This window comes from Thamnophis elegans, chromosome 11 (genome assembly GCF_009769535.1).
Source record: "Thamnophis elegans isolate rThaEle1 chromosome 11, rThaEle1.pri, whole genome shotgun sequence".
Taxonomy (NCBI): domain Eukaryota; kingdom Metazoa; phylum Chordata; class Lepidosauria; order Squamata; family Colubridae; genus Thamnophis; species Thamnophis elegans.
The window spans coordinates 7,352,117-7,378,460 of record NC_045551.1 but is presented as its reverse complement, the minus strand read 5'-3'; the positions used below and the strand labels follow the sequence as shown (position 1 = coordinate 7,378,460).

The 26,344-nt window shown below is 42.5% G+C and overlaps 1 protein-coding gene across 1 annotated transcript in view; it reads left to right on the top strand.

Annotated features, from left to right (window-relative positions):
* Positions 1-10,879: 10,879 nt before the first annotated feature.
* Positions 10,880-26,344, top strand: part of LHX4 (LIM homeobox 4) — a 75,290-nt gene continuing 59,825 nt past the window's right edge. The window contains exon 1 of the mRNA XM_032226778.1: positions 10,880-10,955. Within this exon, the coding sequence (XP_032082669.1) occupies positions 10,880-10,955 (76 nt within the window). The remainder of the gene's footprint in view (positions 10,956-26,344) is intronic.

The following is a 26,344-nucleotide window of genomic DNA, read 5'->3' as shown; positions in this document are numbered from 1 at the left end:
TCCTCCATAAATGGTAGGACCATTAACCTTGGTAGCTCTGAGTAGAAAAGATAATGAGATGCTCAAGGACACATCTCTCACCTCCCACATCACCAGAGTATTGGCCTTCACATCCCACAATCTCTAGACAATTTACAGTAGTCTGGGTGGGACCACAGATTGGGACCACAGGTTGGGGAAAGCTGGTCAGAATACATTACAAGTAATCCTCAATGTACGACACAATTGACCTCAAAATTTCTTTTTTTTATAAAGATTGTTTTTTTATTTTTTTGAATAAACACAAAAAGACAAAACACACAAAAAACCTCACAAAATCATCTTCCATTACAAATTGTAGAAAGTGTGTCGATTGGTCACAAAAACTTCCGTGCATCCCTTCCACATTCATCACCTACAATTCATATCAAATCATATATTTTAAATCAAATATATTTATATATATTACTATCATCATATCTCAACCTTCATTTGACTATAATTGTTTTTACATCCTTTTATATAAAATATTCCAGATTTAAAGCAAAACCACATAATGGCATTCCATTAGCTCTTCCCAATATCATCCAGTAACATTACATCTTTATAGCCTGTTCTAAATAAAAATGGTTATATTTAATAACAGAGTTTCTAAACCTCCTTTCGTATTCACCATTTGAAATTCATATCAAATCTCCTCTTATCAAACCAATACATATATATGCATTATTATCATTATCAATCATTTATTTAACTGTATCCATTATCACTTCATTTTATACATAATGCTCTAAATATAACTAAATTTGACTTAATTTTTTATTATAAGCTTTCATTACATCAACCTGTGTCTTTCCAGTAATAGTGCAGTCTTAAATGCGCCTAAAGTCTTAATCTTTGTGGCGTTAGTATTCTGGTTATTTCCTTAGTAAGTTTTGTATGGACTTCTCTTCACAACTTATTGCTTATCTTGTATAAGCTCAAAACCCTCCATCTGCTTCTTCGATCAACTTATCTTTGGTTATCACTGGTGCTTCTAACAAAATTTCTCTTCTTAGTTCCATCAATTCTTCTCTTTTCTTCTTCTATACTTTGAAATCTGGGGTAGAGCTCCAGTCCATCTATCTCCCCTTTCCATATTCAACTCTTTCCATTTCCAACCACGCTCAGTTCACTGTCAGTATCAACAATTTTCTTGTCTCTTTGTTTATTTTTTCCTTCAGTTTTTAGAACTCTGACCTCCACTTTCTTCATTTGATGAACATCTTCAATTTTTTCATCAAATTTGACTGTTCTATGATCTATGTTCTCCAATCTCTTCTCAATTTTCTCTCTTACTTCTAATAATTTTTGAACATAATCTTTTGCAATGTTAAAGTTTCTTTTTCATGTTGTGCCATTCTTCCAACTTGTAAACAATGCCACTCTGGCATTCAAACCTTTTTATTAAATTTAAAACAAGTTCATTAATAATCTTTCAAGACAAGGCTTTGTTTCACTCCACTCCAGCTGCCAATAAAGCTCCCAAAGAGCACCTGTATAAACAACCCATGCCCTTCTCACTATCACTCTCTGTAAACAAGCTGAGGACCCTTGAAATGCAAAGTCAAATGATCAAAGAGAAAAAAGAAAAAACAATATTTCCAAGCCTTCCAAGCCTCCAGCTTCCAAGTGGCAGTGTTACTTCCTTTCCCTCTGTTATTACAGCCCTCTTTGTATTCCTTTTATATCTTATTTTATATTCCAGGCTTAAAGAAAACAACATTCTTAAATGGAGCAAAAAAAACCCCATCCAATCCAGCATTATAAAAATAAGGAAAAATTTTTTAATCCATAGGTATATAAAAAAAGAATATAAAAAGAAGAAGAAAAACTAATCAGTTCAATTTAAAGAATAGGAAATGTTTGCAAAAGTTCCATCTGTAAAAGAAAATTTTAAAAAAAGATAACACACTGTCTAATGTAGCTTAATTTCATTGCTTGTTCTCTTCTGTTTTCAAAGTTAATTTAGCTTTAATTTGGGGGGGGGTAGTCTCTTTTATAATAATAAGATTTCCTCACCAGATGGACACATTTTCTCTTTCTGTTTTCCTCCCGTTCCGGAGCTATCCCAACTTCAGCAGCTTCAATGGCTGCGCTTCTATCGCTGGTAAAAAGAGATTCTCCTGGATCAATCAGGGACTTTGTGGTGTCCCTGAGATCAGCAGGACATACTCTTCCCTGTCACCGTCTCTTCGGGATGGTTTAGGTCCAAAAGGACTATCCAGCGGCACGAGGTCCAAGATCGCACGTCGTGTCGTTGCGACATCAGCTCCTCCTTCAATTGACCCCAAAATTTCTGTTGCTAAGCAAAACATGTGTTAAGTGAGTCTTACCCCATTTCATGACCTTTCGTGCCACAGTTGTTAAGCGAACCACTGCAATTGTTAAGGAATCGGGCTTCCTCATTTACTTTGCTTGTCAGAAGGTTGCAAAAGGGGATTACATGAACTCGGGACACTGTGACCATCATCATAACTACGAGTCAGTTTCCAAGCATCTGAATTTTGATCATGTGATCACGGAGACGCTGCAATGGTCATGTGAAAAACGATAAGTGATTTTTTTCAATGCCGTTGTAACTTTGAATGGTCTCTAAATGAACTGTTATAAGGCGAGGACCACCTGTGTAAGCAGAGGGGATGCTATTGTCAAGAGTGTATTGGAATGTTTCCCCATGAGAAAAATTATTTCATTATATTATTTCCTCCCAAAGACATGGGGTGTGGCTGTCAAATGATGTGATCACTACAAATGGAATGAGATTTTTGGCTTTTGTGAGGTTGAAAGGGCTTTAAAAAATGAAATAGATATGTTAAACCTATTGAAAACATATATTTATTTTGCAAATGACTACGTTGTTTGATCTCAGTGAAGGACTGAGAATAATACTTTACTATGGAAATACACTACTTTGAAAATGTCTCATAATGTGAGATTGACTGTAGTTACTCATCAGTCAGGGCCACTCAATATTATCAGATTCTCTGCTCTATATTGTTTCTCTGTGGGTGAGCAATATACTTAACTCAATTACTGAATCAGTCCATTAATTCAATTTCTGACCTAACCTATTTTTAATTTGTTGAATAGTTAACTAACTAAAAGGACTGTGATTTCACAACACTACCCCCCCCCCAATTCACCAACGTTAAAATTAAGCAAGATTGCCATGCTGTGTGAAGGCAACTTGGTTAGGCATGTGATGTAAATCCAGACATGGTATTTAAGAAAAAAATTGTAAGAAGTAAAGTTTAATTCAGTGTCACACTGTATGTAGTATTTGCTGAAAAAGAAATTCTTCAATACTACCAGTGGTGGGTTGCTGCCAGTTTTACTATTGGTTCGCTTCTCACACCTGTGCACAGTTCAATATAAATTGTTCTTCGAGAAAGAGAAGGAGAGAGGGTAGGAAGGGGAAGAGAGAGGGTAAGAATAGGGGAGAGGTAAGGGAAGAAAGTGTGACCCATCAAAACCGCGCTCGACTAAACTGCGCCCGATTAAACCACGTCGCAGGATAGACGTCTGTAAAATAAATAGATACATAAACTTCATTATCAAATTGTAGGAGTCCCTCATAACAATTCGCTATTACTGCTCGAGCTTTGAACAGTCTTGGATGACACCAAAATGAATGGATCAGATATTAACCCGAGCATATTAGGACTGCTTAAGTACGTGCAACCAATTATGAAATGAAGTTACCTCATCTCCTAACTTTGACAGGTGTACTAGAGCCTGGAAGATGATGATCATTTATTAGCTTAAAATGCATTTCTTCCCAGAGGGACTGTCCCCACTAGTGTTGACTGACAATTTCCCTTCCCCCTGGAAACAAGCAATTGATCACAAGTTGGGCTCTTATGGGCTCTCACCGGTATTCTTAATGTCCCTAGGCTTTGAGCAAGCAAAGCAAGTAGTAATTAATAGAATGAGGGACATGGAGTTCCAAGAAGAACTAAATAGGTTGCCTCTCCACAGTAGGGACAGAATCAAACAGGGTGTGTGGGAATCGGCAAGATATCTAAATGACCTGATCTCCCCAAAACAAAGAATAGCTTTCTTCAGAGCCAGATTTAACGTTCGTCCTTCAGCACTCCTCCAGGGCAGGTATAAGAGAACACCTATAGCAGAACGGGTTTGTATAGGTGGCAAGGGAGAAGTGGAAGATAATTCACATGTTCTATTACACTGCGAGCTATACAGAGCTTGTAGGTCTGCACATATTCTCCCCTTATTAGAGAGATTTCCAGGGAGGGCAGACCATTTTTATCTAGGCTTTCTCCTCCAGGACACTAAAGCCCAGTTACCACGTATGCAGGGGCAAAGTTCTGTGCGGCTGCAATGTCCATAAGAAAAAAAAATTGGCTACAGAAGTATAGTTGTCATCTGGTACCAATTATCTGGACATATCTCTAACAATCTTTGGACCATTATGTTATTATCCACTTTTAATGTCAATACTTTTTAATTATATCTTAAAGTTAGTATTTTTTTAATATAGTGTAAAAACTAATGTGTATTGCTGGTCTTTGACCGTAATAAAGATTTTACTGACTGACAGGTGTACTACTTAATCCCATGTTTCCTGCATTTCTGAGTTGAGTGTAATCTTCAGTGACACAGATGAAACAATTGCTTATGCTGATAATACAAAAACAAAAATAGAATGACTTTATTCAGAGGACAACAAGGCAAACAGCTTCTGTTAAAAGGAAAGAAGGTGACCATAAAGTCACATTGGGTGTGTGTGCGTGTTTACGTTTAAACAACTACGAATTTTCAAATAACTGGATCATGGAAATGCAATGCATGTCTTAGATGCACAGCCCAATATTGATCCATTAATTGCTACCAAGACCTTAGCTGACGGATGTTTCAATTAACTATACTGAACCTACAATAGTAGCTTTGCCAAGTGGTTTTCCCAGGGTCAGAAATATGAGCTTCTGTATGTCAATGCTGACTAAAGGCATCACTCTCTTTCCATCTTCTATTTGCCCATTGACTGCATTCCAATGATCTATCAAGTCAGTTACAGTATCAAGAAAGCAAACACAAATCAATATTTGGTTGGGGCAAACGTCTTCTGGAGAAATAGTAATCTCTGCTTCCCCATCTTAATACCCAGAGATGAGTAATACAGGAAATTGTTTGACGATGGTCATGATAATAGATGTGATACAGCATTCCATGAATAAGAATAAAACTATAGGTTATAAGCTATAGCTGGTATAACATGCCGCCTACTGCCAATCACCTTCACTAGACCGATAAGATCGCATAGATTAGGCCTCCTCCAAATTCCATCAGCTAGCCAGTGTAGACTGGCAACTACTCGGAGGAGAGCCTTCTCGGTGGCTGCTCCGACCCTCTGGAACGAACTCCCCGTGGAGATCCGGACCCTCACCACCCTCCAGACCTTCCGCGCCGCACTTAAAATCTGGCTATCCCGGCTGGCCTGGGATTAAAGACTCTAACCCCTACTCGAATTGTATGACTGTTGAGTTCTTAAATGATGTAGTGCTTTTATGTTGTAAATTGTTTGTCCTTCCCCCCCCCCTTTTGAACTGTGGGCCGCCCTGAGTCCCCCCAGGGAAAAGGGCGGCATACAAATAAAGTGAAACTGAAACCATGCGGTCATTAGAAGGCTCCCGGATAGCAATAGCAATAGCAGTAGACTTATATACCGCTTCATAGGCCTTTCAGGCCTCTCTAAGCGGTTTACAGAGAGTCAGCATATTGCCCCCAACAATCTGGGTCCTCATTTTACCCACCTCGGAAGGATGGAAGGCTGAGTCAACCCTGAGCCGGTGAGATTTGAACCGCTGACCTGCTGATCTAGCAGTAGCCTGCAGTGCTGCATTTAACCACTGCGCCACCTTGGCTTATTTAGATAAGACCTGTTTTCTGTGTTTTAGAACCACACTGGCTGAGGAATGCTTCAGCCATAAACCAAGACTTTCTCCAAATGCCTAGGACAAAAGCGCATCCTATAAATGCTGTGTATAAATGCAAATCTTGCTTTTCTTCGTGGCGTTGCCAAGTCAGGCTCTTCCACAGCTAGCTTGAATGAAGTCTTGATCATTTTACATAGCAATACGCAGAGCACTCTGTCAACCTGATCTCTTTCAGAAACAGTTGGGGCTGCAACTAATTCCCAACTGGGGGGAAAAAAAAATTTGTGAGTTCTACTTCCAATTTATCTGGAAAGCATCAACTCAGAAAATTAAGATAAAAAGTTAATTACTGTTACATCAGCATCATGTTCATTTGATTCTAACCAAAATTATGTATTACCCATAGCACTTAGAATTATTATTTTTTTGCATTTGCATTTTTTTGTATTTTCCTGTTTCTTTTCAAGACTTTTAAGCAAGTAACTTTTTTCTTCGTTGTTAATACTCTTTATTGTTAATACAAGCCATGTTCAACATGGTCCCTTCTAGAATGTGGGAACTATGTCTTCTATTATCCGGAAAGTGAATTAGCATGGTGTAATGACTTGAATCTCTGATCAGGGGCAGAACAAACCAGGTTTAAATTCTGGTTCATTTCCTTTTGTGGTTCACTTGAGGATTCAAATGGGACAATAAAATATCTCAATTAATGCATCTCATAAGTGTGTAGGAATAACTTGGAGGAAGAAAAGAACCATATACTTGTCCTTCATTATCTTGGAGGAAATATGAGTTTCATATATAATTAATTTCTCTATTTCCCCAAGAACAGTGATCTAAGTAGTACTATTCTTAAAAGCCCTCTCTATTCTCTTATCTCCCCACCTCTTCCTCTATTTTTTTAAAAAAAGAAAGAGAAGTTTTATTTTTACATAATTTTAGGGGGAGGGGAGGTGTAGAAAACCATAATGAATCTGAGCTTGTGTTGACTTAGATGCCAGGGAGGTGAATAATAATTATTTTGCTTGGTGCTGTTTGTGGATTTGATGGTGCTGACAACCTGTGATGCAGAATGCTTGCAAGGTTTTTATCTGCATGTTAATATACTGGTCCATCAGTGAAATCTGTCTTTGTGGTCATGACAGCTACATGCCTCTTCACTTGAAATTATGAGGAAATAATTTACTGAAGATCTAAAATTCCTGGGCAGAGTCCAACCAACGATAAGTGTTTTAAAACTTAATTTTAAATTATTGGTTAAATGGGCTTGTCCGCATCACCACAATGGTCTTCCAACAAAATGAAATGGCTTCAATTGCAGATCAAAAATGTTACAGTACGTCAAAGTGGGAATTATCAACCAATAAGGAGTTTAATCCCATGACTTTATTTTTGCACGAACTGTGATTTCAAAGTAAAGGAATCTAAGGCACAGGTCTTGTCCTCTGAGAAAAAGATAAATCCTGCTGAAGAATGGAATTGTCTTTTAACTTCCTTTGACTTTGTGCTAGCTGTTTTACCTTGCCTGATTATCATGTTCCGTATTTGTAATATGTGTAATAGATAACGTGTCTACTCATTATGGGTGCTAATTGAAAGGAGACAAGGCCAGAGTAATTAATCATGCCAAAGTGTGATGAGCATCCCTCTTCTGGGATTGCATATTTTGGGTTCATATGAGTGGTCAATAATTAAATTTATTTGTGGTGCAAGCAGTTGCACACAATTTACAAATTACTCTTGTAGCTGCCCCGGTTAAATCGGGAGAATTGGAAACGCATCCCAGGATGGATCTTGCTTGATGCACAGATAGTGTCCTTAATTCTACTGGGCTTCCCCACCCCCACCCCAGGGGTATCTGAATCGAATCTCTGCTGGTGGCCAACTTGACACTTTCTAGAATGTTTTTGTTGTTGCAATATCTTTTGTCCGGGATGGTGATGGTGACAGTAATCATCTTTCAGGTCTTATGCAAAGAGGAGCAAGCTTAGATCTTGAGATCTGTTTTACTCAACACTATCAAATTTATAGACGTAAGCACAGCATTTCAAGTATCTGTTTTCAATATAAATTCAGAAAATTTGGAAAATTCTCCTCGAAGCAAGATCTCTCTCCCTCTTGGCATCTACTTTAGTGGGCACACCGATGGAGTTATGGTGAAGGAAATCAAAGGTTACATTTTATTATTTTTTAAAAATCAGCTAGAGAAATAAACTGCAGTCACTACGATTGCATTTTTTTTTAACCAAACGTGTTGAAATTTTATTTGGTAAATTCATTTCACATAGTGTTCCTCTCCTTCCCATCCTCTTACGATATTCAAATGTTCTGAGAATTTAATTCTTAAATTAATGCTGGGAGATTCCACTCCTGCTTCCTTTCTAGAAAACGCTCTCGGTCACTTAACTAATGCCCGAAAAGAATTGAGCAATTTGTAAGGGTTGATGTTGTTAACATTTTAACACCGTGGAAGTAAATGACCAAACCACAAACGTCCCTTTTCCCTGTTTGAAAAGGGAAGGTTTGGCCCTTTTTCTTAAACTCATCAGCTCAATTCCAAGCCAAACAAAACCGAAGTGGAAACTCAGCATTGTTAAAAGTAGCCAGAATATTGCTCAGAGGAAAAAAAAATAAATCTCATTTTCCAAGCTTCCACCTGAGCCCTGATTTTCGATTGTGAAAAAAAGAAAAGCTGTGTTTTAGGAGCAATGTCTTTTCTTGGTTCTTGCTGTTCCCTGCGCCCAGCCCATCACTTAAGCCCTGCCACATTCATTCATCGCCGGTTGAGGTTTTCTCTGCAGATTTAATCTCAGCATTGTTTGTGGTTGATCATATCAATCTACCTGGTACTTGCCTCCGTTTCCCCGCTGACTTAAACCCGGACAGGAGTAGAGCAGTTCTACCCAACGAATTGGGTTAGAAATAAATGTAATGGCAAAGAAAGGCTGCGATATAATCCTTCAAACGGCAGGAAATCCTACACAGCGAATAGAGGCGTGCAAGCCAGGCTTACTCCTCTTCGGAAATGCGCATTTACCGCGCAATCCCGGGAACCCTGAAGCCTCGGGATCCGAACGAAAGGCGGTCGCTTGCAGTTGAACTAAGAACGAAAAGGCTGGGAAGTGGCTGCCTCTTTAAAAGCTCTCTTCTCTCAGCGATGGCCGAGGTGGTTAATTGAAAGCAGAAATGAATTTCTCCTCCCGTTTCTGATCCGCGCATTACCTCCACACACACACACACCCTTCAGCACACACACAAGCGCGAGCGCCGTCACCTGATCGGCTGCGAGTTTGAGAAAGAGCGAGCGAGAGAGAGGTGGACGAATTTTGCAGCGCGCTTGCTTTCAACTTTCGATCCAGAAGCGAGTGCTCTCCACGTCTCGTCTCCACTTTTACTTTTCCCGGGGAACCGGAGGCAAGGGCTTGGGGTTTTTGTTTTGCCCCTGAGTTGGCAGTGGGTCAGAAGCCAGAAAAAAAGAGAAAGTTTTGGGGTTCGTGGGAACCGAGGAGGCAAAACAAAATGCAACCTTTACCCCAAGGCTTTAGGGCGCATAAACCACCCCGGTTTCTTACAAACAGGCCGGGATAGGCTCAACTTATTTTCTCCACCACAGCCTTGAAACAACGGACCGAGTGAGTCTCTTTACCGAAGAGGGTATGTGAGGGAGGGAGAGGGAGAGACGGAGGAGGAAGGGAGGGAAGTTGGGCCAAGGTCTTAAACAAGAGTTTTGGTCAAGCTTCCTAGTTCTACCCAAATAGTCCCCACCTGGTTTGAGAAAGGGAAAAGGGGTCGAAGCGAAGACTACCTGGTCGGTAGGAGGCGGAGAGCATCCGTCACCTAAAGCTGCTTCCCCGCGCCCAGGGCCTAGGGGAGACCCGAAACGCTCAGACTTCGTGCTCGCTGAGAGGGAAGGGGGAAATCCCTTTCGCGGAGCCTGGCCGAGACCGCTAAGCGCTTCTCTGAAAGGCCTATGAAGCGGTATATAAGTCTACTGCTATTGCTATTCTTGCAAGTGGTCCTCCTCCTTGGGGATGGGGGAAGAATCGTACACTGTTGGAAAGGAAAACAACAGTGTTTATTTTCGTTGCATCGAGCGTCAAAATGCAATGTTACACTGATGCCTGGGGCGGCGTCGAACCTTTCAGGGCAGAAAAAATGCCATCTTTTGAAGACATCCTTAAAAACTACAGACGGGGGTGACTGGACGAGCTGGTGAAGAAAGGGGTGCTTAAGAGGCCTCCTTCTACGTTGAGCGGGAAGGGTTCCCTCGGCTGGGCAGCTCAGAAAGAGAGAAAATCCAGGGAAGAGATTTTGGATGGAAAAGCGACGGTGCAACTGCCCTGGAAAGGGATCCACAGTCTCTCCAGGTGCCTCGCCTATGCTGCGAAAAGACTAAAAGAAGAGGGAATCCGACGGGACGGGACGGGACGCTGTTGCTGGCAGAGCCTCACACAGCCCAGTCGCAAAAAAAGAAGACAGGGCTTGCGTGGGGGGGGGGGGGGTGTCTTCTCGGCTCAGCGGCATCCCAGAGACTCTCCAAGATCCTTTGAGGGTCCATTTTCCCCGCCCAGATTTTTTGAAAGGAGGCGCACCGGGATTGGCTGTGGGGGCGGGGCTTCCCTGCGGAAAGTGACGTCACGCCCTCTCCCTGCAGTGTGAATGAATCAAAGCTGCGTTCTCTGGACCAGCACTCAGCTAGCAGGCGACTTGCTGCAGCACCACTTTCCAACCGGGATAACAGTCAAGCTGGAATAGCAGGAGACTCCAAGGGGGATCTGAAACCAACTGGGCCCAACCTTCTGCAAATCGAGAAGGATCGGTCCCGAATAGGCTTCGTTTTTTAAAAAAATTCTGAGTTTTTTTTTAATTTATTATTATTATTTTTTAAAATAACAATCCCCTTGGGTGTTTTTCCCCTCCCTTCGCCCAGCGTTTTCGTCTTCTCCGTATAGTGAAATAAAATGATGCAAAGCTCAGCACTCGCCACGGAAGGTTCTGTGAAGGGGCTTCCAGAAATTCTTGGTGTGCCAATGCAACGTAAGGAATCTTCTTTTTTTTCTCCCTACTCTCTCTCTCTCTCTCTTCCACGTTAATGTAATAATTAAGAAATGTGGCGATTTGGAGAGCTTGAATGGTGCAGGGAGGGTAGCTATTAAAAACAGCTGCGTGAAGAACAGGGGTAGAAGAAGATTCTGCCTGGCGCTATGTGTACATTGGCGTGTGTCTCTTAGGGGGGCCTTGTGCGAGCGATCTTCCAAGGTTGTGGCCAGGAGGAGGACAGGTTGTTTTGCCTTATGGGTCAATAAATCCTAGCGCTGGAAAAAAACAAGATGCCAGATGGAGAGGGGTAGCAGCTCACCGCTTACTATATACTCACACAGGAGTGAATCCCGCTGAGCTTCAGGGGTCTCTCTCCCAGATAGGCGGGGTGGGGTGGGCAGGGGGTCAGGTTGTTGGGCAGACACGAGAACGGCCTTACCGTGAAGCAAGATAGGGCTGAATAGCGGCTTGCCAGAAGTCTGCCTCCGTCCTTATCGCTTGTGAGCCCATCGATCCCCTTTCCATTGCCCTTCAGTTAATTTGCAGTCTTGTTTTGAGTCCCTTTACTGGGCCGGATGTTGCTTGCGTTTGGGGCATCTCCGGGTGGCGGTGGTGGGGTTAGCTTCCTTTAGCGGGGAGGAGAATGAGAAGCGGCCGGCTCTGCATTTGCTGCAGACCCGAGAAAATAAGCGTCTATACTGTGTCGTGAGAAGGCGTCTCTTTCACCCCGCAAAGGGAGGGGGGGGGTTAATTAAAATTCTCCCCTTGGAGGTTCCGCGGATCCATGAGGTGAGTCAAGGAAGCGGATTGAAAAACGGTGGCAGAAGCGGGAGCGTTTCCTTGCCTTCAAGGATCCAAAGGGCCGGGGTCTCCCGAGAACATTTTATATGTTCACTTCTCTCTTCCGATGAGTGTACTTTTCTCCAACCGGAGCTCTGGTATGAATTGGGCCTTCGTGAGCAACAAGCTTCTGCTGGCCTCGGTTCCACTTCCTTGTGTCCCGGCGGATTTGCTGATCGATCCGCCCTGAAGCTGTGTTGAGTCAGAAGCAAGTCCCTCTGATTTAAACGGAGCGGACCTTTAGGAAGAGCCCCGCTCAGGCAGTGCTCGCCTTCCCCGAGGTACCTTCTTAGAGGTGCCTTCTAAGTCAGGGAGGTCGCTTCCTGGGAAAAGGGGAACTCGGGAAACTCCCTCCTAGAGAAAGAGTCACTGTTTGGCCTCTGTAAAAAATAGGTGCTTTGCGAGGACCGATTAAGCAAGCCAGGAACGCATAGATGATGCGGATGGGAGCTTTCCGTTTTCTAGGCAGAAGGGAAGGCTCGGTCCCGGGCTGGGACGGGGTCTCCTCCTCCTTAAAGATTGTCCCTCTGGGGAAGGGAGGGTTTCCACCGCGGGCTGTCAGTTCCCGCTAGTTTGTCTCAATGCCACCGCAGAACGTCGGATGGAGGGCCTGGCGGCTGCGCTTCAACCAGAAAGAAGGAGCGCGTTAGGGAAGCTGAGTCTTCCCAGACAGGCCCCGGTGGAGCCAAAGCGAAGGGCTTTTAGGTTCACTTCAGGTCAAGGGAAGCCTTAGGAGGAGAAGGTTTGGCGGAGCATATCGGTAGGTACAATTAGCCTGGCGAGGTACTGGGCATCAGCACCCCTCCTCCCTTTCTGCGTGGCTTCGAGGGAGCGAACCACCACCCCCCAGCCTGAAGGTCAAAGGGGCTGAGAGTCTCCTGGGTAGCAACAGTGGCGCTGGGACTTGGCCAGGACAGATCAATCGCTCCCCTCCCCTCTTGTGCTGCTTGGGGCTCAGCCTGGCGCTCTGAGCGCGCAGGATGGCCGGAGCAGCGCTACGATCCCGCAAAGTTGGCCAGGTCCTGCCCAGCAGTGGTGCGAACGGGTCGGGACCGGGTGTCATTGCTTGTCGAGCTGCCCTGACGCAGGGTCCGGTTTCCGATACTCCATCCTCGGCTGGCCTCTTCGGCTTCTTCTCTCGTTCACCGCTTCGGACGGCCTTCGTTGCACTGGACTGAGCGCTTCTCACCGGGCGGTGGAGGCTCCTTCGCCAGGGCAAGCCGGATGCTTCCCGTAGGCGTCCTTCTTCCGGAGGAGAGCACGCCGCAACAGGTGGCTTCCAGTCCATAGGAGACGAGGGTCGCCTCCGTTCTCCGTAGTGTCAAAAGGGATTTGGGGAGTTGTCTCAAGAAGGAGGCAGGTTCGCTGGCCCCAGGAAGAGGGAGGTGGATTTGGGGTGGGGATCTCAGGCCCGGCCTTCATAAGCAAGGCAGCCCCCGTCCCCGCCGAGCGGCTCTTTGCCACCGCCCTTCCATTTGCTCCCAGGCCAGCTTGACTTAGGGGGCAATTGTTGCTGATTTCAGAAGTTGCAGTGTGGAAACAGCAGGAGGGAGACTTTCTAGTGGATCAGGCTGTCCGGTAAGGAACCTGGCCGGGTTCTCGGCCTTGTCACCGGCCTCAGCCCCAACCATTGCCCGAAAAGCGCTGGAGGGCAGGTGAATTGGCCTGAGAAGAACCTTTCTCAGGTTTGAGCAGCAATACCTTGGCGCTTCACCTAAGCTAGTTGGGTTGAGTTGGCTTCGTACCTGGAGTGAAGTCAGCCATTTTGAACCAAGGCGTTGCACCTTGTCTGAACCCAATGGTGATGGCTGGTCAAGCAACCAGAGTTGAAATTTCATGAATTTGAGGGCGATTTATGTCCTGATGTTTGCCTCCAAAACGCGAGGGTCATCCCCCATCCACCGCGAGTCTAGATTTTACTGGATTTTACTGGAAATAGACTTCGGAGGGTTGATTTCACCGCATTGTCTTGATGCGGCCAACCTCTTAGAGGGCAAAATGGGAAGTTGTGAAACACGCGAACTATGAAACCAGGGTCTGGCATGATTTGAGATGTGGTAGACCCGAGATTGGCAAGAAAACACTGTTTGTTGTAAACGTGGAACCGGCTTCGTTTCTTCATATCTTACCTCCTCCTGCTTTAATTTCTTTCCCGCACCTGGCGTTTATTCCAATCAAGAATCCTTTCTTGATTCTCCTCTTGGTGGAAAACCGTCCTCATCTTCTTAAAAATGCCACTGCAAGATAAGTCCTTTTATTTTCTTGAAAACCGATTCCCACTAAATTAGGGAGGAGGAACCGACTGAAAGCAGAAAGGCAACTGGGGAACTCGCTGAAAACCATGTGCCCCAAATTTATAGCCTGGGTCACTGCTCGAATTTGTCTAATGGAGAGTCAATTGGTTCCATTCAATTAGGCCTAGAATATAACTCAGAAAGTCCGTTAAATTCCAATTATCTAACCGCTGATGTGTGTGCCTTCTCACTTTTTCACCTGCTTTGCTTTCCAAGCCAAGAGCTGTTTACTTATCAATCGGCATTTTTCTCTCCTCAGTTAACAGCACATCTCTCCCTCTCCATAGATATGCTCATATGCATGCACACTTTTTGTACCTTTGCACACATAATCCAATGTCAAGTTCAATGCGCCTAAGCATACTAATACCGTATCAGCACGAGAGCTGTCTTTGCATACCTTCCACACCTTCACAGCTTTCCCTTTTCTTTTCTGACTACAAATGTGAGAACTGCCAGCAGGAGTCACCGAAGGATTGACGTTTTACCTCTGTTTTGTTAGTTTGATGGGATACTTTAGTAGCAATTTTTCTGCGCTCCCTTTCTCCAGGGGCTGCACCTTCATAGTTTTTCACACACTATTTCTCTCTTTTCAGAGCTGCCCTGCCTAATATAGCCGTCTTGGTTCCCATCAGTCCTGGCCTTTCCCAGTTCTTTCTCACGCAGGAGCTGTGGGACGCTCTGACGGGGCCCTTTTATTAGTGGCTCCTCACTTGGAGGCGCAGTCAGATCCTTTCCTTATTATCCCTTCCTTTCTCCGCCGAAAAGGTAATTCTGGAGTGAAAGCCCCGCTTGGGTGTGTCAGGCCTCCAAAGGACGGTGGATTGTGGACTCAGGTCGGCTTTTTCCCAATATGGTGCTCCCAGTTTAAGAAAGGTTGACTTGGCTTTCTAAAACATTTGGGAAACACATGGGTGAGGCGGAGTGAGATATGAGATGTCCTTGGATTTGTTTTGAACTCCAGAGTATCGCTGGAATAAGATCCCCAGAATATCTCCTTGCTTCGAGGAGAGGGAGTTGAGCATGGGAGTCAGTTTCCTTTCACTTTTTCTAATAACAGGAAGTCATCCTGGTTCAAAAGCCCAAGATTGGTGGTCACAAATCAAGCCTGTCTTTCTTCGCCATCTATCACTTTCTTTCTTTTCCATTTCGACCTATCTCCTATCTCCAAGGCAAAAGAGGCTGAATATGAAGCAGAGAGGGAAGGGAAGGGATTTGGTGAAGATCCAGCCTTTTCCCCGCGGGGCAAGAGGCGCGGCAGTAAAGGGGTTTTCTTCGGGGGCAATTCTTTCCTTAGCACAGCTGACCTCTACTCTAATCCGCTGTAATTGCTGGAAGCCTAATTGGGACCTGGAAAATTTGTGGAAAATCAGCAAATTTTCCTTAACTGTATGTGAGCCAAGAGCATATCCCCCTCCCCGGGATAGGGAATAAAATCGATTTTCCGGCTTTCCCTCCCCCGCCGCTTTCCTGGGATTTTCTGTCTTGCACATGGCTTAGAAATGGAGCAGACTCCGTTTGCCACCATCCAACCAGGCGCAGCAATCAGCTGCGCTCCGTTTATTTTCTATTAGCGAAAAGCGAGGCGGGGCTAAGAGCTGGAATAAACCGTGGTTAATAAGAAGCTGGCGATGCGTAATTTGCTTGATTTTTTCAGTTACATTGTTCTCCAACCGATTCGATGCAAACATGGCTTAATTCCAGCGAAATGCCAAGCTTGCCCTCTGTGGAGAAAACAGGGCAAGCAGGTGGGATGACTTCCTAGGTTTTGCTGTAGATAAACTGTTTGGGGGAGGGGAGGGGAGAAAGTCTGAGAAAATCCACCTTTTGCAGTCGTAGGATAGAGCAATTCATTTAAGGCACTAAACTACGATGTCATTTGCTTGCTTGTTGACTCAGATACGAGAATCTGAACATTATGTTCTATCCAAGAAACCCAGTTTGAGCGAAGACTGATTGGGCGAGATATGAAAATGCGTCCATCCATTGGCTTTAATTCTAATTACACACGGGAAGCACACTTGTGTACATATTTCGATTGTTCTTTCGGATGGAAAGCTCATTTCTTCTCCACCTTGGTGGCAGGGTATAAGTAGACTAACCGCTTTGCAGTTTGAAGAGAGAGTCAACCATTCTCTCCTGCAACCGTGGAGTCTAGTTCCTCGAAATAGACTTCGGTGTGAAACCCGGATTTCAGCTTAAATATCCCCTTCTTCCGATTTGACAGGAGGGAGAATTTCAATCTTTCGAGACAGATTAGACTCGAGGCAAAGGCTGCTCCGGGTTCATCACAGCTGAGATCTGCCTCAGTCTTTCAGGAATAGTTTTCCGAGTTCCGAAAAGATTCGGATTAACCGAAATAGCTGTCGTGCTCTTCTCTGCTTTCCTGTACAATCTTGATTCGGTTTTAGCGAGTTTCGATTGTATGAGTTGCCCAATTTGTTTAACCGACAGTTCCTTTACACCTGCTAGTTAGGGCAGTCAATAGATAAGCAGCTTAGGGTTGCAAAAATCAACCATCAGAAGCAAACGATTAAGCAAAGAGTGAAGGAAGTAATAATGGAAAGAAAGGCAGGTAGAGGGGCAGCAATCAGCGTGGCAAACACCATTTTTAAAAAATGGCACGCAACGGCAGACTACATACACTCCAACACCCACTTTTCCAAGTTTTTATTGCGCCGCCATGCAAGCGGATCGGGCCACTTATGCAGATGGGATGTGCCTGTAAGTGCAGGTCCCACGTTAAGCGTGGGAAAGATCACATTCGCGGGGACTTGCGGCCCGTCACATCCCGGAGGCTTTGCGTGCTCTGGTGCTTGGCGATATTAGGAAAAAATCGGATCTTATCGGCAAGGAGGGGCTTCTTTGGGGTTGCTTGCAATCGTTTTCCCCTTCTTGTAGAGTCTGCAATGCTTGTAGGGGTTGCTTGCAATCGTTTTCCCCTTCTTGTAGAGTCTGCAATGCTTGTAGGGGTTGCTTGCAATCGTTTTCTCCTTCTTGTAGAGTCTGCAATGCTTGTAGGGGTTGCTTGCAATCGTTTTCCCCTTCTTGTAGAGTCTGCAATGCTTGTAGGGGTTGCTTGCAATCGTTTTCTCCTTCTTGTGGAGTTTGCAATGCTTTGTGTAAAATCGGAATTCCAGTTAAGAGTCTGAGAGAACAGCCTGAAATAAACACTTCTAACCTTAAGCGAAATACTTGATCTGGCACTTTTGCCGCAATGTACCTTTCCTCCTTCAAATTAGCGTATTTTTCATTTCATTTGGGACCTTTACCGACCCAGAAAGAATAGCAGAAGGAGGGGGAAAGTTATCTTCAAAATAAATAAACGTGGAAATAAAATTGCTGGCAAAATTTTTAAAGATATGCTCATCTTCCATCTTCTTTTGTTTGGAGAAGCTGCAGGAAGGAAAAAAAAGATAATCGCTCGAATTGAAGACGAATAATAATAATAATAATAATAATAATAAAACAACCCTTGCATTTTCAAAACTGTAGCTTGGAAGCATAAACATTACAAGGAAGGAGAGAAGGAGAGTAGATAGGAAGGAGGGAAGGAAGGAGGGAACTTAAGAGAAGAAAAAGGAAGGAGGGAAAGAGGAAAGGAGGGAGGGAAGATATGAGAGGAGGGGGGGAAGAAGAGAGGAAAGAGAGGGGGAAGGAAAGGTAGGATAGGAAAAGAAAGGAGGGAAGGAAGGAGGGAAGGAGAGAAGGAGGGAGGGAAGGAAGGGGAGTGGGAAAGAAGAAACAAGGGAAGGAAAGAGGGAGGGAGGGGAGAAGATATCTAACCTCTGATGTCTATAAGGATTTTGATATTATGGGAACGTCTTGAAACGCAGTCAAATGTAAAGCGAAACAGTGAATGTTGTATTGTTTTTTACCAGTTATTGGTTGTTGTATTTTTCTTTTACTAATAAAAATATTTTAAAAAAAACATTACAATTAAAAAACACGTTCTTTTTGAAAAGTCATATTTGCGGGGGAAGGAAGAGGAATAGATATATATGGGATTCAATTATTGCTCGGTGTGTCCAAGGGATTGTGAGCCTCTCGCCAAAAAACAACGAAACAGCCCTTCGTCTCCCCCAGAATCTCGGCCGTCTGGGATCTTCGCTTGTCCCCGTCCTCTGCAGGGGATGCTGACCCTTGGAAGGAAGGCAACGGCCTCGGAGGCTCGACCCGTAACCGGGGATCGGTCCTTCTTTAAGGCCTTTAGCTGGGCGAACTTAATTCCCTCTTGCAGACGCCAATTCATTTTTGTTGAATTTCTGTTTTGGGCCCGGTAGACAAAAGCGCGGACGCCTCGCTCTCTTCCTTCCCAGCCTTCGCCTTCTCTGGGACAGAAACAGCGGCCTCCTGGAGGCGAATTCACTTCTAAGGGTCGGAACGGCGAAGGTTTCCCCGGGAGGTTCGAGCGGCTCCCGAACCTTTCCTTGAGCCTCTTCTGATCGCTTAAGAGGGGAGAGAAAGCCCGTGGAAAAGGAGAGCAACTTTTGAAGGGAAACGCAACCGAGAAGCCGTCCGGTTTCTTCCAACAGCGGAGGGGACGGCAAAGCCTTCGTGTTTCGCCCGACCGGAGGCCAGTCACGAAGCCGCCGAAACCTCCCTGCTGCTTTTCTGCCCGCCAACGCTGCTCAGGCAGGCCTGGTTTTTCCCCCTAGTGGGATCCGTAAGGAAACCGGGCTCTCCTGAAGAAAACCCGGAGAGGAAAAAGGAGCCGCCGCAGGATATGGAAACCCCGTTCGCCTTCACTTCTGACAGGCATGGAATCCCGTAAAATGCAAATGGATTCAAATATATTTGCGCCAAGAGAGAGAGAGAGAGCCATGGAAAGGGAAGAGGCGGCCCGCCGCCCTCCTCCGCCTCCGGGGGGAAACTATTCCGCGTCTCTCGGACGAGAGGCCGGCCTTCCCTTCTAGCGAGTCCCGCGGGGCTGAGGGAAGCGTTCAGCCCTGTCAGAGGCCTGGTAGGTGGCCGTTGGGGCGAGCGCTAAGAGCGCGCGAAAGGCGGAGAGGCCTTTTACCTCACGGGGGGAAAAGCGCGCCAAACTCGCTGTGCTAAAAGGGGCGGGGCGTGGGTGGGTCTCGAAACGAGGTAATGCTGGCCCCGTTTCGGAAGCGCCCCAGAAAATTCGACGAGGAATTCGGGTGCTCTCTCTCTCCCCCCCCCTCCTCCGAGGTGTTTTGGGCCCAGTGCGGCCTAAGAGGACCGAGATCCTTCGCTTTCCTAGATGAGAGAGGCGCACTTGCTTCTCTCCTCTAAGGTTTAATGGGTTTAATGGCGCCGGGTTCTCCTGCAGGCCTCGAGTGGCTCGTCCTGAATTCAGCTATCTTTACCTTTCCTTTAAGGAAAAAAAAACAAGCTTGGTTTTTTTTTTATAATTTTATTTTTTATTACATAGACAACATCACATAACAATAGAAAAAAAAACAATGGGAAAGGGAAAAGGAAAAAAAAGGGGGAAAAAACCCCCATCATCACATACAATATGTCATTTGATCACAGGTGCATCCCTACTACGTTTATACATACATCCCGTATCTCTCTGTTAACAAGCTTGTTTTTTTATCTGAAGTTTTAGTCTCTTTTGGAGAAGAGAACCAGCCAAAACAGACCACGAAACAGATGAGCCGATGAAATGATAATAGTAATAATTACTGATTGTACAGTTGTAGAGGCTAATCTGATTTTGCATTTAATAACCGCAGCGAGACTTCTGGTGACGCAATACTGGAAGAAGGAAGATTTGCCTACTATGGATGGACATTAAAAGTAACAAACTTAGCAGAGATGGCTAAAATATCAGCATATCTCAAGGATATAACTTAGACGCTGGCGCTGGCTAGGCCATACATTGAGAATGCCAGATAATCGAATCCCCAAAATTTCCCTGCTTGCAGAGCCTGGTCTGACCTGGAAACGGCCAAAAGGAGGTGTTCGTCTAACCACTCTGCGTCACTTCAAACGGAAAGCCGAAGATATAGTCATGCGGCCATTCAATCTTAGCCGAAAATCATATAATAGCGACTGGCTGCACCACCTGACAACCCTAGCCCAGGACCGAAAACAGTGGCGTCAAATTTCCATGGAAGTCGCCTATACCCACGATGGGTGAAGAGGCGTCAAGTACAAGTACAAGTATATAGTAGAGAAGATGGATCGACTATACTCAAAATAAATATGGGACTAAGAAATTCCAGATAGCTTATGACTGAAGAAACAAGGAATGACATAATCTGTTTAGAGCTAGCCTAGCAAAGAGGAGTTAAAGCTCAAATGAAAGATGATATTAACTTTTTTTAAAGTTTATTTTAGAATATTATTGTTAAAGATTTATACCCTGTATTGGTTCTGGGAAGTGGGGGGGGGGGGAAGGTTGGGGGAGTTGGGTGGGGAGGGGAGGGGGAGGAAGTAAACATTTGTAAAAGTTTTTTTCCCCCAGTTTTCAATAAAAAAAGAATAAAAAAATAAATAATAATTACTGCCTCCCAATTCCCTCTTCTCCTTTTATTGCAACAAAGTCTGCCCTGAATTCAACAAATAATCTACTGCAGAGCCATTTATTATATTTATTATATTTATATGCCGCCCTTCCCCCCCCCCCCAAGGGGACTCAGTGCGGCTAAGGGTAGCCAACAAATCAAGAAGAGATTACTCAAGAATAGGTCTGTAGCGTTGGGTTTTTTGGTTCTCTAGACCAAAGACTAGAAGGACAAATCAAGATATAAATCTTGCCCTCTGGTAAACACTAGAGGCATCAAACCCAAAATGATTTGAAAAGCATGCAGCTTCTGTCCTAGAGAAGTCATGATGAGCTCTAATGAAAGAGATCACACACTGATTGTATGTCAACAATTTGTGATAAGTTACAAGTTGATCTATGGCATCAGGATCTTCACACACTTCTTATTCCTTATATAAGTGTCTAAATACTTTCTGAATACTGGACAATGAATTTGCTTCATTTGCATTTTATATATCTTTATGAATAACATAATTAATTTGGGTTCTATTGATCAGGTTCTTAAGGTTAGTATACTGGGTTTTGGATTGGAGGCATGATTCAGTGGTGCAGATTGTAGATCAATTTAAGATTAACTTCATGCATTTATTCTCATTCAGCAAAATAGTATCTTTGTGGAACATCTATCTATTGGAACAAATATTATTTTATTGTAGGAAATGAACTTTTAAAAACAAAATGAGCAGATGAAACCATTTATATCTCAGTTATCTAATTTAGGGCAGTAATATTTTAAAAAATCAGGAGGAAGAACACTGAAGAGATCAGTACTTAACTCACTTGTAACTAGGTATTTTTGATAAAGTCAGTGTAAATTTACACCATATCAAATGGATCCTGTGGTTTTTCCTGTAGTACTTTTGTCCTTTAAATTAATTAACATTTGTTTGAGTTTCACAGCCTCTGCGGAAAATTCTCAGTCTTTTCCCTCCAACCCCCTCTAATTAATCTGAGGCTCAGTCTGTTGGGAGGTTTCAAATATGCTTTGATGGTTTTCCTGGACCTTTCCTTCAAATCAAAAGATGGAGACTGGCACAAATGTTTTCCTGGGCTTGTTTATAATGTCTAGTAAATGTTGTCTGATAGATGTTGTCTGCTTTTCTCCACAATTCTGGCTAGAAAGTTAAAAAAAAAGGACAAGAAACAGATTTCAATATGTATTCAATGTGGGTTGATCTGCCTGAGGAAAAAATATCACAAAGTTAAGAAACTACTCTTGGACTCAAGAAGAGCCCTCCTAAAATGGTATAGAAATACAATTATTATTGCCTGTGCTATTGTTAATATAATAAATGCATTCTTTGCTTAAAGATGGTGACTACTTTTATATCTCATAATATTTAACTCAAGACATATTCCTTACAAATAATCTTACAAATGACTTGATATACTGCTACTGATCCCTTTAACTACTACACAACACTGAATCTCATTAGCATTGATAGAAAAGAAGACTTATTAATTACCTGAGGGTAGTTATGATTAACTACGTTGTATTTTATTTACATTTAAATTAAATCAAAATGAGGTTTTGACCTAGATTTAGCTGCTTTTTTGTTGGCAAATATCCCTTGTCTTTAAGTCAATGGCCAGGTGCAGCTAAGTCTGAAAAAAGATTAGATTCCCTATTTTTTCCCTTCAAAGCATAAATACATGCAAAATGAGACAGGTGACAATCCACAATGAAAACACTCATCATCTATTATTTGTTACTGATATGGTGCAATTAATTCTGAAACAACCCGATATTTACTTACCTAGTGACAAACTTCTTGAGTTTATGTCTAGGTAGGATTGCACTGTATATGCATTGATTGGATACAATAATCATGCAGATTTTTAAAAATCTTTTGAATACATTACATTTTTATGTTCTGATATATGTACCGGGGTGTTTGAATCTGTAATAAGTTTGCAAGGACATCCATCTTCTTGCAAAAATATGAAATTTGTGAAATGATTCTTTCAACTGGATTGGATGAGGTGTGAGGGTACTTAATTGTGGATAAACTCACATTTAATTTAATTATTTATATATATTTATATATCAAATTTATAATGGTGTCATTTGTCACACTTAAGCGTATTGCAATGTATATTATTTCACAGATTTTTCCTCAAGAGTTTATTAAACTGTAACTGTTTTGATTGTATCCTTGGCTAATCTAATTATTTGAAATGTCACTTGTTTCTATCATATTCTCTGAAATCTCATATTTATATGTCCTTCTTACTTTATAGGGACTTAACTGAACATTTTGTCTTATTTCGATAAAAGTGCATTTGAAGAAGTCTTTCACAGGGAGTCTAGGAGGGAAAGAGTTTTAAAACAGCAAAACATACAGATACGTTAAAAGCCAGCTGAATAGTTAGCTATGTCCATATATTTTTTCCATTCATGTTTACTCATGAACTTCCTTTGACTGTGGAGTATATGTTATCCCTCATTAACCTATATTTTCATTTAGAGTAAAATATTTCAGAGTTGATTATTTTGGAGGGTTATCATTAATAATATTAATGGAGGATTTATTTACATATCACTTTTCCTCCCAAATAGAATTCGGTACTTGTACATTCTGTTGCCAATAGTGTTTCATCTCTTTAAATTCTCCATAGCCTGTTTTCGTTCAATTTCTCTAGAATTCATCACTTCTATATAAAAGCAGAGGGCATGATAAAGGCAGGAAGGAATATTTGCCCAAGCATGGTGTTGAACCCCTCCAGTTCTAAAAGCTGGAACCTTTTCTCAGGCACATTTTTCATTTGTTCAAGCGTAATTTATGCCCCAGTGTAACAGAGCCAAAAGCCATGTCACAGCTTTTCTCCTAGATATCCTTCTCATCTCATTGTCTTCTACTTCCCACCTCACCATGTTTTCACATCCTAAATATAAGATCTTCTTGGTTCTGCTGTTCTTAAAGTATAATAAACTTTAACATATGCAGAAGGTTTCTACTGGTAGAAAAAAAAGTACAATCCATATATTGGTAGACTGTGCCCAGGTGATGTGGTAATCAGTTTCTTGGAACTGCATGAAATCTCAAGATAGATAAATAAGTAGCCCGATACTTTGCACACTCCCCCAAATCCTATTGATTCTGCATGCTTAGTAGGGGGAATTTAAGTATCTGTGTAAGGAGAGAAATAAAGCAAAAAAAAGTAGTTGAATCTCTGTACCACATTTGGTTTCTTGCTGAAGCAAAAAGCAAAGAGAGACTCTCTGGTCTGTTTGGGGAAATGCAGGAAAATCCAGTGTGCTAAGTTGCTAATGAAGCAGAAAGACAATTGTCTGGAAGAACTGTAGGAATATATGAAGTCAGGAATATAAAAGAAGAGAGTGCCGTCATCTGACAAAGTCTGTAAACTAATGAAAGATTTGGCGAAATAGATGGCTGATATGGATTCTGCCTTAGATACATGAGAATAGAGCCATCTGTTTATAATTTACAAACATCTGTTTTCTTAGGATCCAAACTGCACTTCTACCAAAGGATCCAGGCTGGGATACTTAGCTGATGTTGGACTCTGCATCAGTGCATCATTCCAAATGCATCTGTGGCATTTGGTGCTCATGGTTGAATGTCTCTTTTCCATAGGAATTCTGAATGTAGTGCTGGAAGGGTTTTTGGGAAGAACCCCTGGCTTTGAAAATGAGCTTCACTTCATTTTTTTTTTCATATGAAGCAAGATGAGCAATTAAACTGTGTCTATTCAGCATTTTAATTTATCTTGAGTTCCTTCAGAGGCAGATCAATGCCACAAGTAGGAAGGCTGCCTGTATATTATGGTATTAATATTATGCAAACGAACAGGCCTCCTTTGAAATCAATATTAAGTTGTTCGTGATCACTATAAAAGGAAGGTTACTGTGTGGGGACTGTGGTAAGATACAGTGTCTTGGGTTTAGAAAAGGTCATTTGTTGAATATGTTTTCAAGTTATAGTAATGAAACAGCAAGAAATAGCTTAGCTTGACGTTCTGGAACTTTTATGAAACTTGTCAAGGGGACAAGTGATGCTTTTTCTTACAGAAATAAGAATATATGGAGATTGTATTGTGGATGACAGCCAAGGCTGTTCCACGGTTCTAGAATCTAGATGAAAGCACTGGGATGATTGACAGATAACCAGGGCAAAGGAAAAGCCCTTTAAAATAATTTGAACCTTAAATTTGGTAGTAGTGGTGTTTAATCATTTCAATATATTACATTTCAACTTAAGGTTTTCTTGTTGCGTGTTTATATAAGACATACAATTCCCCTTGAGCCTCTCCTGGACAATCTGCCCCAGATTTTTCCCCTGTGCAGTGTGTCTAGATTCTAGAATGTGTAATAGACTTACAGATTATATTTTTTGTCCTGTTAAATTATTGACAACAATCATGGTTTCAGTGACCCACAACATTAAGATTGTGGCATGGATGGAAGAGAGGAGAATCTCTATTCCCATTGTGAATCCACCTCAGATTAAAATAAGTGTGCTATATTGTTGAAAGGAAGGACTTTCTAGACCAACGTTTGGCTGAGCTGTGGATTAGAGGTCCTTTATGAGCCCATATTTTAAGATGGAGATTGCTTTGGCTTGGTGCTTATTCTTGCATTTAGCAATTAATCACGGAAATTCTGTCTCTCGTTGTTAATAAGTGTTCATTTAGCTAACCTCCTCTTCTAGGGCACAGAGGGATTCCCCACCCCACCCAATATCTTTGCAATGCCAGCTATTACTTTCCCCAAGTGTAATAGAGCTGCTATTCAAATCTTCGGCTTCATGCATTCGAAACCTAGAGTACGGTATGTTAAAAGTACCGTACATTTAAGTAAGGAAAGTAATTCTCAGGAAGTATTTGGTATTTTTTAGGAGAGGATCAATCACAATCAATCTGCTTTAACCCAACAGTCTTTTAATTGCTTCTCTACTTTGATCTTGCAGACAGAGGTGACACATTTTTGTTTGAATTATGGACCTCTGCATAATGGAACACTTACAGAAGCATAACTGGACTGACTTGGATGAAACTAGGATAATAAATTAAGAGTATCATTGCCCTATAACCTATCTTTGTTTCATGTATGAATCCTAAAACTGAATTTAGCCAGGACACTCTATCAGTGCCAATATGAATTGTGTTGCTATTGTTATTAGTGTTTTTTCTTTACATAAGCAAAATGTTATTGAAGGATGCTGGGACTTTATACAAGTCAGCGATTATGATTAATTAGCCAGATGAAATTTGGAAATATATTCTTGTCATCTATATTGGAAATGGGCAGAAATGGATTGCGGGAAGCACAGCATACCCAGGCAACATTGCTTTTCTGTTACTATACTCCAGCTTTAAGGGTTGCTAATAACTTTTGAAATGTGGCATTGTCTCAGAGTTCCATTGGTCACCTGGATATACTTCCTGGAAGCTCTCTCAGTTCTGCAGAAGAAGCAGATTCCGGGATGCAATGATTGCAGTCAAAGTTTTATTGGGGTTTTCTCCACTGTCTAATAAGTCTTGCCAAAGGAAACATCATTTCAGGCATTTCTAGGTTTTAGATCACACTATGACATCTCCTCCTCTTTCTTCCCTTTTGCAGTACTAATATGGTTTTTATTTTATTGTTTGCCATTTTTTTGGCCTTTTTTAATTTTTATTTTAAACACATAAACACATCAACAAAAACAAACACATGACTTAAGACAACATAGGAACAAGAAGTTCCATCGTATATCATACAGCAGTTC